Source organism: Capra hircus, chromosome 1, assembly GCF_001704415.2.
Source record: "Capra hircus breed San Clemente chromosome 1, ASM170441v1, whole genome shotgun sequence".
NCBI lineage: Eukaryota > Metazoa > Chordata > Mammalia > Artiodactyla > Bovidae > Capra > Capra hircus.
The window spans coordinates 78,159,606-78,174,116 of NC_030808.1; the positions used below are offsets into that span (position 1 = coordinate 78,159,606).

General features: G+C 39.5%; 1 protein-coding gene across 7 annotated transcripts in view; it reads right to left on the minus strand.

Annotated features, from left to right (window-relative positions):
• Positions 2,974 to 14,511, minus strand: part of LPP (LIM domain containing preferred translocation partner in lipoma) — a 739,124-nt gene continuing 727,586 nt past the window's right edge. For all 7 annotated transcript variants that reach the window (XM_018046708.1, XM_018046713.1, XM_018046723.1 and 4 more), the window contains 2 exons: positions 9,228 to 9,348; positions 2,974 to 6,627 (listed from right to left, as the gene is read on the minus strand). In XM_018046708.1, the coding sequence (XP_017902197.1) occupies positions 6,499 to 6,627; positions 9,228 to 9,348 (250 nt within the window). In that variant the 3' untranslated portion in view covers positions 2,974 to 6,498. The remainder of the gene's footprint in view (positions 6,628 to 9,227; positions 9,349 to 14,511) is intronic.

Sequence of the window (14,511 nt, forward strand, 5' to 3'; positions counted from 1 at the left end):
TTACTATGCTCACCAGGTACCTACATTGGAAAGGATGAGATACTCAGTGTGTGAAAACAGAATCCTCTGACCTTCAGAGATGCTTAGGGTGTAGTGCAGCTCGCTTAAGACTATGCAGGAATAGGCATCGCCATCTGTCACAGGAGAGTGAGCTATGGCCGTCTTGCAAAGGGATGAAGAGACGTATGTTACAGAGTCCTGAGTGGTTATGGCCATGCCACAGGGCTGAGAAACAGCTCTCCTTTTAATTCTCTTCTGACAAGGGGAAAATACAGTGTTAGCCATAGTGACTTTTAAACACCTCATAAACTTAGAAATATATTTTATTTGTTTAAAAAGCTACAATTGCCAATCCTTAAAACCTCTGTGAAAATTCTAAGTTACACTCTATAAGAATCCTCATGTCAGTGTTTTAACTGTGACCTTCCCCTTCTCTCAAATTCTTCCTTCCCTCCGCATTCTTCTCTTCCTGGAGACAGGTTAAAAAACAAAACAAACAAGCAGAAAAACCTTCTGTCTCTTTATCGAGACAATATATTCACTGTGACTATTATTATTAAAACTGGGTAAGTTCATTTGTGTATTGAGTTATGTATATATTAGATAAGCTTTTGGGCTTCCCTCGTGGCTTAGAGGTTAAAGCGTCTGCCTCCAATGCGGGAGACCGGGGTTCGATCCCTGGGTCGGGAAGATCCCCTGGAGAAGGAAATGGCAATCCACTCCAGTACTCTTGCCTGGAGAATCCCGTGGATGGAGAAGCCTAGTAGGTTACAGTCCACGGGGTCGCAAAGAGTCGGACACGACTGAGCGATATGTGACCCTCCCGAAAAGGAAAATCAAGGTCAACTTGTAGACAACATTAAGGACAGAAATCAAAAATGGAAATCCATTCCTAGAATTATAAGCTTTTTCCAAACAAATTTATAGAAAACAGACACAGAGGGCATGTTTTTGATCAGTATTAGCGAGAGTTCAAAAGAATCTCAGACTCAAATTTTAAGAAACTGCATTACTGAGAAATCCAAAGTGTTCTTTTCAGGTTAATTTTTATAAACAGACTACAGGTCTGTAACATGTGCTTCAGGAAAAACTGTTGCTGATCTAGTCCCTGTAAAATACTGTGCCTCAAGTGTTAGGGTTTAATATGATTGTCATGGGAAAAAATGCTGATATGTATAAAAATTCCAGAAGGATAATAAGGAAAATCCTCAAGTTTCATTGATCTAAAATAACATGCCATCACTTAAGAACACGATTGTCTTGTTGGTCAAAATGCTTTGGATTGAAAAAAAAAAAACCTTAAGCTAGTCTTAGAAAGATCACTTTGCCTATAAGCTGAGAAAAGTAGGCCAGTCATAAATGAATTTGCCAAGAACTCTGTGATCTGAATCCCTGATGAAAACTCATTAAAATAAAACCGAAAGACTCTATTATCTCACCTCACTTTATGAATAAACAGAGTTTGGAAAAATATGCCTTTCTAAAGAAAGGATTTATGGATGCTGCATATATTTTGTGGTACAATTCTTCTCCTAATATGATCATAATTCCATAAGGATTGTAATGTACTGATTTAATTTATTTATGAAAAGTCCAATCAGGATAACATTAATGAGTAGAAATGTTAAGGAAAAAGAAGGAGACAAGGAGGGAGGGGGAGAGCAGGAGGGAGAGGGAACTCTCACCAGGCCACACAGCTTTAATCAGATCACTTTTTAAAGGCTGAAACAATAAGTGAACTAAACAACAGCCAGGCTTCCCAGGTGGCACAGTGGTAAGGAATCCACCTGCCAGTGTAGGAGAGACATGAAAGATACCAGTTCGATCCCTGGGTCAGAAAGGAAGAGGAGGAAATGGCAACTCACTTTAGTATTCTTGCCTGGAAAATTCCACGGACAGAGGAGCCTAGAAGACTACAGTCCATGGGGACATGAAGAGTTGGGCACGACTGAGCAACTGAACACAGCGCACAACAAATAACAGCCTCGTGGGAAAAGTTACCTGTCAAGGAAATGACTTGACCTGATATATTCATGATTGCACCATAATAATGACTCAGAACCAAGATCCTCAACTGGTTCTGTATACTATTAAACTAAAAAAAAAAAACAAAAAAAACAGCAAACCAAAAGACTGTGGCAATTAAAGCGGTATGCTGAATAGATATTAAAGGCTCAAGTGGAAGCATGTCTTCATTAGCTGACTAAAACTAGAGTAAGACCACTAAATACGACCACTTACTCACTAACAACACCTAAGACACCACCTGTGGCATAAGAATGCTTAAAAATGTTTTCCTAATTTAGGAATCCATAAGGTACTTCCCAAGAGATGGGCGAGAACAGAAATACTGCTAGAATGCATTAAGATGAAGAGTTCAGACATCTCTGGATTTTGACTTTTCAATGAGTACATCTTTAAGATTTGGGAGGGTTATTTATGTGAAGACTCTTCAGAGGAGCATTCATAGTAGTGTAACGTTTTCTTTAAAAATAAGGCACAAATGCATGTTGCTCTCTGATTGTCTCCTGTGAAAGTGCACCAAAAGAGCGATCTTAGGAAATGAACTTGAGGCACATTTTGCAGAGGTATATCTTTTCCAGCCTCCTGGTTTCCTACAGATGGCTAAAGCAGGGTATGGAACATGCTGTCATATTTCATTCATAACACACATGTACTGAAGCTCTAGGCAACAGATGGACAATCGCTTGTTTAAACTACAAATGTGAAATACTAAGGTAGCATAGCAATATTTCTAGAAATGTATATGGAAAAAAAGCCTTTCCAAGCCAAGAGAAATGGTGAGAGGCTGTGAGGTTACATCAGTGTTTCCCTGATCTTCCTAGCAGCTGCCATAGTTTCCCCAACACCCTTCAAAACTTGATAATGGAGGGATCAAGGGGCAGCCCCAATGCAGATTTGACAAGAGAAGCCTAAACCATATCAAATAGAAATAACACTGTTATTCCTGGCTGGTTCACATTAATAGGATTTTTATTAACTAGGAAAACTGTTGGGAGTTGTGTTTTCAGAGTCCTGTCTATATTCCATAAACCCTCTACGACAGCCCCATGGTAAAATGCTCTCTTCCTTTCCCAGAACCCAAATACAAAATACTTGTTTAAATGCAATTAGAATTTTATATACTTGAAACATCATTGCAAACATCTCTGCAGAATCTTAGTGAGGAAACAGTTATAGTGTTGATGTCTCCACTGTATTCATCAGCATACACACAATGAAGTCATTTTGATCAGAGAAGTTGCTCTGGTAAAAACAATTTTTTAATGAAAGGAAAAAGAACCCATGTCATTGAGCTGCAGAGATGTCCAGGATCTCAAAGCTTTGATGCATTTTGCTGGAACACATGACTTATTTTGAGTTTTAAAGGCCAATCTGTTCACAGATGAGACTCCATACTGAGTCAGTATGAGCTGAGGATCCAGGTGGTGGAGAAACCTAACCATGAAACACTCTGCAGAACCCAGGACACAGTGGGTTTTTCCTCCTTTTCCACATCTCTCATGTTACATGGAATTACCAAATATTTCTGTTTGTGACAATTTTTTTTTAAACCAGTATATTTTTTAGTATATTTTTACAAACTTTCTCTTATAGACTCTATGATTTTTTTCTATTATCTATGTCTTTAAATGATAACAATCAAGACAATATATCATAAGACAGTAGAATTATAATCCTTAAGGCACTGGATCTTTATATCTGTTATAGGCATCATTTCATGTAGCTAAAACAGTAAAGAGTGATTTGGCATTGCTGATACCAAATGATTAATAGGAGACAAGAAAGCAATATAAATCATATAATTAAGAAATCCTGAAATAAAATATTTTAGGATCCTTTCCTTATTATACCTTGTGAAAGAAAAAAAATCTAAATCTAAATATTCTGTATATGTAGGTGTGCACATTCATTATTATAAAAGTATGATAAGTCTATATTAAAAAGAGATTTACTTTAAAAATCTTTGGTAAAGATACTCTGAGGTTACGTGATAAAAACGCACTATAAAGACTGTAAGCAAGCACTATTCTGGCAGTGTCACAGTGAGGGGCCTGTAACAGCCTTTTCTTATAACTCTCTTTTTTCTTGGCATGTAAACATTCAGTTACATAAGAACTTAAATGTAACCAACAAGTAGAATGTTACTGCATTTTTAATAGTATAAATATTTCATAAATCCTCCCTCTTTTGGCAAAATTCATAAGACTGCATTTTTAAGAGATAAACTCCACCCCTCAATAAATTGGGCTCTTTCCTTTTGACCAAAAGATATTTTTTTCCCAAGTATTTCATAAAAAACAAATTGCTGAAGCAATTTAAGCTGATTATAGATAGTATCACCCCAATTGTCTAATGGTCAGTACTCTTTGAGGTCATCAGCATGCTCTCTCCTTTCATTTGGAAGACAGAAATTCAGTGATACAGTTGCCATTGTATCCTAAAATCCACATGCTGCCCAAAGTGGACCTCTTTTATTTCACATTATGAGAAATGTGAGGTCAAGGACAAGGGATACAAGGTAAGGAAAGCACAATGGTCAAAGGACCTTTGAAAAGCTCCAACTGTGGTCGTGCTAAAACAAACTGTTTGGTAACCAAAGCAAATGAGCCACAGATTGACTTAGAAGAGCCATAGGCTTAAGGGTATCTTATTGAAAAAAAAAAGAAAAAGAACCACCTTTATGATTATTCCTACTAAAGTAAAATAAATGTAATTGGGATGCTTGAGGTCTGGATTGCAATGCAAAACATTCACAAATAATTTTTTATTTCTGAGTATTAAAATTAAAAACAAAAGTCAGACTAGAAAAGTTTATCACTTTCTAATCATGAAAAAGATCTTTGTGGAATCAAGGAAGGGTATACAGGCGAATGTAGCTATATTTGTTATATTTGATTTCTTAAACTGGATATCACAGAGATCCATTATATTATCATCTATATTTTTGTTATATTTAAAATACTTTGTAATTTAAAAGTATATACTTGAGGAAAGTTTTTAAAAAGGTTGACCTAATCTTAAAAAAAGATTTGAACAAATCTTAATCCAAAATACTTAGTTTACAAGATGGCAACCTGCTACTAAGAGAAGGGTCCTTCCCTAAAGGAAACATGTCAGAACATTAAAAAAAAAAAAATGTATGTGGTTCTGCAGTTAGCAGGCAAGCATTTCACTGCCCCAAAAGAATCTGACTAAAGATTCCAGACTCTGCATATTTTTAGTTCAAAAAGGCAATTTCTTTTCAGTGATTGTCTATGAAAGTGTGGTGTAAATGTCACATCAGTGATATGAAAATGTCTCCTGCAATATGTATTTTGAGTTGCAGAAGAATTATAAGAATGATGAAACTGTGGTTTCACAACCTTTTCAAGTTTCCCGTCTTTTTAAGGCAAACTAAACAAAACCAAGACAATTTTATGTGCCCTGATTTGTAATTGTCAGGTAAAATGGACCTGGGCCTGGAAAAAAAAAAAAAAATCAAACAGTTCTCTATAGAGATCTTCCTCTAGTGGAACACAGCTACACCATTCTGCTAGTTGTGTTTATATGTCCTCCCTCCCCAAACAAACAAACAAACAAAATATTGCAATGTATCTGATATGAAAAGTGGAACAGTACTGGAAGTTATATTCTAGAGAAAACCAAGTTTGTCCATATTATTATATCCAGGTAGCATGGAAAAAGAAAATTCTAATATTTGAGGCATAATAATGCCTTTTCAAATATAACCCCAAAATGCTTTATCCAGCATACCCCATCTGTAATTTCTGCAGAAAAAATACTGAAGTTTGGTTCTCTCTCACCAATATCTATTTTCAAATGAGCCCCGCCGCTGGTCATTATAGATTTGGAATTGGGATGGCTGCAAATTCAGCTTCTTTTAATCTATGTAATTTACAGTTTAAATTCTTTATAACCTGACATAAAATTGTGCATTTTTTTCCCAAGAGACATGCTTAGTTTAGAGCAATAAAAGACAATTTTTTTCAATACACAGAAAATGAATGACTATCTTTTATGATTGCTGCCAGTGTGGAAGTGATAGGATGGAGCCTTCAAGCTGAAAAGCACCTGGGAGTTGGCAGACTTCCCCAGGAAAAACTGTGTGACAGCAAATACCACACTAAAAAAAGCCATTCAACCAGATGAAAAGTGAGACAAACATAGGGATTAAAAGTTAAAGGAATGCAGAAGTGAATGGGATGGAGCATAATCCGTGCAAAAATGTGCAAGTCCTTGGGAACAAAGACCTATCAAGGTTCTACATGATTAACTGTGAAATGTGTATTGTAAGAACTTGAAAAAAAATCTCATATTCTAGGTGTTTCTAAAGAAAGGTTAATAGTGGATGAAGTAGAGACCATCCTATAGCTTGAATGCCTTTCCTCTCTTTTTCCTATTTCTCTTCTCATATTTTTCTTGTGTTTCATCCTTCTCGGAGCCACCAACTAACCGCTAAACAGGCGACTGGATTTAAAGGTCAGTGCTGGCCTTGGCGGTCAACACCCTGATGCGGGCAGAGTTGCAGGTCTTGCAGAGGATGTGTCCATCTAGCGGGTAGCAGCCTTGGTTATCTCCTTCAGACAGGAGACCACCACAATCCTGGAAGAAGGAAGGCAGAGGGAAAGGATGTCAGTGAAAATGGAAACAAACTCCTCTTTTCATTCAGAGCTTCCATAAAGAGGCCAATTACTATCTCTTTTCTTCCCCAGGACATCATATGATATGTCCTGCATTAAGCTGAAGCAGAGGCTGGGGACATAAATAAGAACAGGGTAAAATGACCTTCCTGAAGTCACTCAATAGGAAATACAGGTACAAAAGGAGAAGAACCTGAGGGTTTAGGCTCCCAAGAAGTTTGTTCCTTTAACCCAAACAATAAGAACAGGAGAGATTAAATCTTTATCATTTATGATTAATTTAAAGATTTTTCAAAAGTAATATACAAGGGCAAGGACAGAATCTTGTGATAATTCCAGGTCAGAAGCTAAGCTGCAGAGTGACTCCTGCTAAGCAGCGGGCCATCAACAGGCTCTGCATCCTTACTCCAACTTTAGAAAGAAAATAAAATCCTAAGGTTTGGGGTGGGTGTGTGGAGCGGGGAATGATCCATGGTACTTTCTAAAGGGCACAGCACAGTGTAGAGGAATGAGTGCCGGGTGGGGGGCAGGGCCCTTGGGTACCACCATCAGTTCTGCTCCTGCCTCTGTCACTGCAGGCAAGCCTGCAGCCACTCTAAAAATGATTCCCACAAGTCCTACCTCACTGAGATGTTAGGAGGATCAAAGAGGAAAATGGATATGACTACACTTTGAAAAAAACGCCAAGAGCTACATAACCATAGAGAATTATACTACTGTTAATAGTACCTGAGTATCCATTTTGAAAAGTGTTACATGACAGTTAAACGCTGACCTTCACCTTTACAGGAAACAGAAATTTCTTCGGAAAAGAAAAATATAGTATTTCATCTTGAGGTGTGTGCCCTTGCTAACTGCAGTAGAAACTCTTTTAGAAGGTCGCAACTGCTGTGTGCCTCACCTCTGCTGTCTTCTATGACAGCAAGGGCGGGGGGCGAGGCAGTCACTGAGGTTCATATCTGAATTTGACAAATAATGAAATGTAAGTTCAAAAAGGGTGTCAGCAGGAGCAGCAGCAGCAGCAGCGATGGCACCTATAGTTATTCTTCCCAAGAAGGCCAGCTTTATGGATGAACAAGCAGATATTCTGGAGATCTAGAGACACTTGGGGAGACTAAGTGATGGAATTAAGCAGAATCTTTTGATCATAATAAACAGAAAGAAATTACATAAATGACATGGTTTTAAGCCTTTAATGACCTAACATTAACCGTTACCTGGGCACCCTAAAGACCCCAGAGTCGACTGCAGTGTTGAAACTCAACTATTAGCACCTTGAATCTTAGAACCAAAAGAGCCAATACTGGGGCATCCAGAACAAGCCCGTTTTACAGGTGGGGAAGTGAGCTGTGGAGAGGGAAGTGATTTGTCCAGGGTGATGGAGGTCTGCTACCTTTTAATTCAGTGTTTCTCCCATTCTACAGTCTTGATTCAAAGATAAAGGTACAGTACAAATTTATTTTGTATTGCTATCATTTCCTTTGGGAAGAGAAAAGGTACATCTCACACCACTCTTAGAACAAACAACAAAACCACGAAAAGTCAAAGCCTGTTGGCACATAGAGCAAGTGTGTCTAGAAATACTGGGAAGCCTGCCTCCATTGAACCTCAGTTTCTCCAACTGCAAAATGAACTCTAGGTTTTCCACACTTACAATTCAGGTCAGTTCTAAGGCTAGACATTTTTATTGCTCTTTAGTCACAACACCTAGTGCAAAAGCTGGAAGTTTTTTAATTCTCTTTGGACTTCCCTGGTGGCTTAGACGGTAAATTGTCTGTCTACAATGCGGGAGACCTGGGTTTGATCCCTGGGTTGGGAAGATCCCCTGGAGAAGGAAATGGCAATCCACTCCAGTACTATTGCTTGGAAAATCCCATGGACAAAGGAGCCTGGTAGGCTACAGACCATGGGGTCGCAAAGAGTTGGACATGACTGAGCGACTTCACTCACTCACTCACTTGCTCACATTAAGGCCAGAGAGAGGCATGCAACTGGGGCTGTAGGACTGAACAAAGCACACTGCATAAACGAGGCGGTCAGCTACAGCTCGGGTGGTAGATGGAATTGCTGCAGTCCTAGAGACTAGGGGCAGCTCGGCCAGCCCCACTGGCCCATGTCTTGGGAAAATCTCATGGGACTAGACGAGCCAATGTCAAGAGGAGGCGGTAATAGATAGTTCATATTATCTCTTGCAGATAGAAGAGGGAGCTGCTAACTGCTGCACTTAGAAGGTCTGGTAGAAAACAGGAAAGCTTCTTCAAAAGAGAGGCCCTGGGCAAGTCATAGGACTAGGATAAAATGCTTTGAAGTCGTTTTCTGAATGTGGTGTCCTTTTGATACCCAGATTAGAGGAGAAAGACTTGCTGCCTTTGCTATATACATGATGAGATGGCCCTCGGGCAAGAAACCTCTCATCACTTCCAACTGGGGTCACAGGTCTCTTGTAAAACCCCAAGTCAAATGAACACAGGCACTAAGGGCTCTCCCAGATTTTATAATTGTGATATTTATAAAAATCTGGCTCTGATGGGCCTGGCAGGGGGTGGGGCGCTGACCACAGACCTCACACCGGTAGCAGTGAACATGGAAATCACGATCCAGAGCCACAATCCGGACAGTCTCCTCCTGGCCAGGGGCAGGCATGATAGGCTCCTTGCACACAGAACAGCGGGGAGCAAATTTCCTGGAAGAGGAGAGATAGTTCTGGTTAGATATTGAACTTAAACACTGACAAAGAGGTGAAAACAAGAGAGAAGAATAGGCGCAAACCAAGAGCCAGGACATCTGGTCTACCACCTCGTGTGACCTTGAGCAAGTCACCTTCCTTCCTTGGGTCTCCTTCCTTAGCTAAAATAGGGAGTTTATATTCAATGACTGTTGAGGTTCTTCTAGATCATACATATTATGATTTTGGGAAAGTGCAAGATGAGTGTGTGAATTGCATCTGCATGCCACACACTGAGTGGCCCAGTGCAATTCACACAGGCCAGTGTGTGGCAGGGCATTCACCTGTGGAAAGACTGCAAATACAAATCCCAGGCCGGATCAATCAGAGGGAAAAATGAAGGTCTTGGCAGCCCCTATGTGCTCCTGACTTTTGCTTCTAGACTTTGTATGTGCTTACCGGGTTCTACCCAAATTTTCTGAGGTTGGTAAGTTTGCCTCACTCCCAGTTATTAAAGCGTTTTTCTTATACACATATACACATATATATGTATGTATAAATAAGTGTGTGAAAGTGAAATTCACTCAGTTGTGTCCAACTCTTTACGACTCTGAGGACTATACAGTCCATGGAATTATTTAGGCCAGAATACTGGAATGGGTAGCCTGCCTTTCCCCTCTCCAGGGGCTCTTCACAACCCAGGGATCGAACCCAGGTCTCCCACATTGCAGGCAGATTCTTTACGAGCTGAGCCACCAGGGAAGCCCCATATATGTATGTATGTGTATATATATTGATGTATATACACATGTTTTTGAGGTCAACTATGGTGAGAAATTTTAATATATCCTAACTCTTAATATTCCTTACTATGACTAATGGCCATAACGTTTTTTTTCTTATAACAGATCAGTAGGCTGCAAATACAGGCCATGCATCCATCTGTATCTTCTAGAAATTAGGTGTGCCATTTATGAAGGTGTGAAATGAGACATGATTTGCAATGGACACAGATATGAACTGAAAAGATTGAAAAAGAAAGAAAGACCATGCAACTCAGTTTTTTCATGGTAATGCTTTTAAGATTAATGATGTTAAATTTTATCTATTTGTAGAGAGACTTAAATAATGATAGTAATCTAACACTTTGCAGAGCACTTTATGGTTGTCAAAGCATTTTTACATACATTATACTCTATATGTACATATTAATTTTCCTGGCAGCACCCAAAAGGCATCTGTATGGCTGCAATCTAAATAAATGTGAATTAAGCAGCAGATCAATTGATTGCTATGAAAGAAAAATTAAAAGGATCATGGTACAACTGCAGCAGTAATCAGAGTTGTTATAATTGGCATTTTATGCAAGAAGTTTATACTCAGTGGCAAAAAAACTGCTTTGGACTACCTGATTATTTTTGAATCTGGGTCATCAGTAGTGAAATAAGCAGGCTTCTGGAATCAGCTGCAAAATCTCCTTTCCCCAAACCTACTGGGACCATAAACTTTGTGAGGTCAGAAGAGTGTTTAGCCTATCACTTTTTCTGTGAGCCTTCCCCAATGTCCTCAAGTAGGATTACTTACTCCTTGAGGATAAAATATCTTTCAATGAGTTTGCCTATTTTAGTAGTAATTATTTGCATGTCTTTGGAGACCTCAAAACTGTGAGCTTCCAAAGGACAAGATCTGCTTTATTTCTGAGTTTCTAGAAATAACTATTGTGACTGGTGCTGAAGATAGAAAGTCAGACAATATCTAATGGAATGAAGTATTTGCTATATTCTACATAAAAAGATGTTGCTTAGGCCTTTAAGTTCAACCTCAAGGTCTTTCCTCTTTGGAAACATATGAATAGTATTCTTGCTGAGTAATGATTCTTCCTTACCAACTGGCCTCATTAGATGGGAAAAGGTAAAGCGTAGAGACGAAGTGGCTTCCATAGTCCCCATGGTGTTCCCTGGCCAGCATTTTAAGGACTCTGAAAACTCCCAGGTGGTCTATTTAAAAACTTGGCTCACTAAGCAGACAGTAATAATAAAATTAATTTGATAAAAACCACTTCTGATGGTTGAATAGCTACCATTTATTATGCACTTATTGTATGCCAAGTCTTGTTAAAGCTCTATATACTTGACCTTATTTTTTTAGTGATAGCAAACATGAAGAAATACTTTTTATCATTTCTGCTATACAGCCATGGGAGCCAAAGCTCAGAGAAGGATGGTCTCTTATTCAGTGGGTCCTGGCACATTTCTAGCAATCCACAAATGGATGCTGATTAAACAAATAGATGGATGCATGTAACACCCCTGATAAGAAAGATCAGACAGTGGAATAAAGGCTCAACACAATGAAAGAGCGATTTAAATAAATCTGCTTTTCTTGGAACTGGGAATACAGAAATAAACTAAGACTCCAGCAGTCAGACTGGTGAGGGACTTTTATATATTTCTGTATTTGTTCTGTTAACATATATGCATACTGGAGTGAGTTGCCATTTCCTTCTCCAGGGGATCTTCCCAACCTAGGGATCGAACCTCGGTCTCCCACGTTGTGGGCAGACGCTTTACCGTCTGAGCCACCAGGGAATCCCATGCATATCCTATCATACTACAAAAATGATTTAAGGGGTTACTGTAAAATTGTGTATGTGCATTTTTTATCATTAATCAGGCTATGTTAAGTGCTATCTATAGTGGATTTACAAAACTATAAAACATAGAGAAAGAGATCTAAATTCAAACATGGAGCTAGGGAGAGTTTGAGATCAGAGGAAGCTTCTTTGTGTGTGCTGTGCTCAGCCATGTCTGACTCTTTTGCAACCCCACTGACTGTAGCCTGCTAGGCTTCTCTGTCCATGGAATTTTCACTAGATGATAAGTGGGTTGGGCCTTGAAAGATGGCCATTTAGGTGAAATGGGAAAGTAAGTCTGTGTGTGTTTGTGTGTGTGTGGTGTGTGTATGGGTGTGCATTGGGGGTTAGGGTGGGATACAGGCAGTCTGCCAGGAAACTAGTTTGAGCAGTCATCTGAAATGACACATGGGAAAAAGTTTCTGCCTAACAGGATGGGGGATTTGGGCCAACCCTGACTGAAGGTGCTTATGGAGGGGATGGCCCATTAGCAAGGCTTTAAAAATAGCATTTCAGAAGCTTATTACTCAGAGTGTAGTCCAAGACCACCTGGGAGCTGGTCAGAAATGCAGAATCTTAGGCCCCCACTCCAGAACTCCTGAACTAAACTTTGCAGTTTAACAAGATCTGTGACTGTGAGCATGCTCAAGTTTGGGAAGCACCAGTTTAAAGGACAGGATTCTAAGCAGGGGAGATAAATCCCTTCTCCTGGGCCTCCTGCATCTCAGCTTCTATTCCCAGGCTGCTCTGGCTACAGCCAAGCAGAGCTTCCTTGAGTGCAGAGAAGCCATTCTTCACTCTGTGCCCTTCTTAATGCCTGAGCTGTTCCTCCTGTCAGTAAGCTGCATTTCCCACTTAAAACACTCTGCTTCCAGAAGCCTACTCAGGCCCCAGTAATCTCTTCTGGCCCTGACAGCTCAAATCCTTGCCTGTGCCTCACCTCATCACTTTCATGGTCTTTTTTGCCTGATCTCACACATTACCTGCACTTCTTCTCTTCCTTCCTCCTGTCAAACTCCTTGCTGATCTGGGCTTCTCTCTACGAATTTCTACTTATGCAATTTCTGTCCTTTAGCACTTAGCACAGTAATAGGCACATAGAGGGCTCTTCATAGATGTGGTTGAACTGAATGGAAAGGCATTTCCTAGAAGCTCACAAATGGGAGATCTGTTCAGAAAGACCAAGTATCTGCAGAAGGCAGCTGCGTCTCCTCTCTGTAACCCACTTTCCTTAGCCATGCAGTGTCTGCCCTGAGTTGGACTTACAGCTGCTTTCTGTTCTAGTCTTTCAAGACCCAGAAACAGAGTTCTTTAAAATATATCTTTTATTTTTCTTTTTGGAAATGGGGCAAAGAGCAAAAAGCTTCTCCCCCTGCATACTTGCCAATCATACAGACAACATTATTTTGAATAGTTTGCATTTTAACTTCCTATTGAATTAGCGATGGTGGGGACCATTGGGGGTTTTGGATTCTTTTTCCCTTTTAATTGCTCATGTGTGCCTTCTTGGAGTGTTCAGACCCACACACATGTCACCAGTCACAAAGTCGCTAATTATGCTCCCCACTCCTCGAAATGAAAGATAAATGGCATAGATGTAAACTTACATTTGTCAGAATTGACTTCCTGTTTTAATTGAGGGGTGTAACATATCAGTCTTTTCCAGCAACAGAAACATGTGTGCTCTGATTATATCTATCAGTCTTTCTTGGATTAGAGTAAATCTAAGAAAGGAGAGAAACAGTGACAGAAATACACTCCCTATTGGTATCTTTTCACTTCCCTTAAATAGATGCAAGTTTTTTTTTCATATGTAATTAGAAGCTAAAAATATCAATAACGTGAAGTACAATTTATGCTGTGACTGCCCTTTCAAAGTGAGCCAGCCCTTCCTTGTCTAATTCAGGTTGAGAATTCCTGCCTCTGGATTTTTTTTTTTTTTTTAATTCATTCAGCCTGACGTCTTTTGGTGAGGTTTTCACTTTCTCTGCTATCTGGAAAGTGGTCAGGAAATTCTTTTTTTAAAATATGAATCTCAGGTCCCCAAGCTGCTTGCAGCAAGTACCTCCTGGTTGTTGACAATAGAGCACTGAAAATTAACCCACAAGACTGTATATTTGGAGGGCAATAGAACCCAAACTGGCGAGCCATACAAGTTCATCTCTTTGCAAGCCTCAGATGATTCTTGTGTTTGCTGCACAAAACTTCTGTGTCTGCCATTTATAAACCACACCTAGAGCTGTCATATCGTTCCTGGGAATATGCAACAAATGTGATCAACCAACAAACTGGTCAAATAAGAATAAGCAAAATACAAAGCTAGACAATTTTCATGACCATTACGGCTATAATAAAAGAGGACTCTATAAAGGAGAGAAGTGAGGAAGTGGGGATATATTTTTCTAGGCCCATCAGTTAAGTGGTCTTGATCTTGAGGGTCTACTTTCTAATTGTCCTCAAAAGATTAGAAAATATCCTGAGGAAGAGGACCTGGGGGAAGGGCTTAGGGGAAGATATGTATATGTTGATAATGGCATAAAACCACCTCC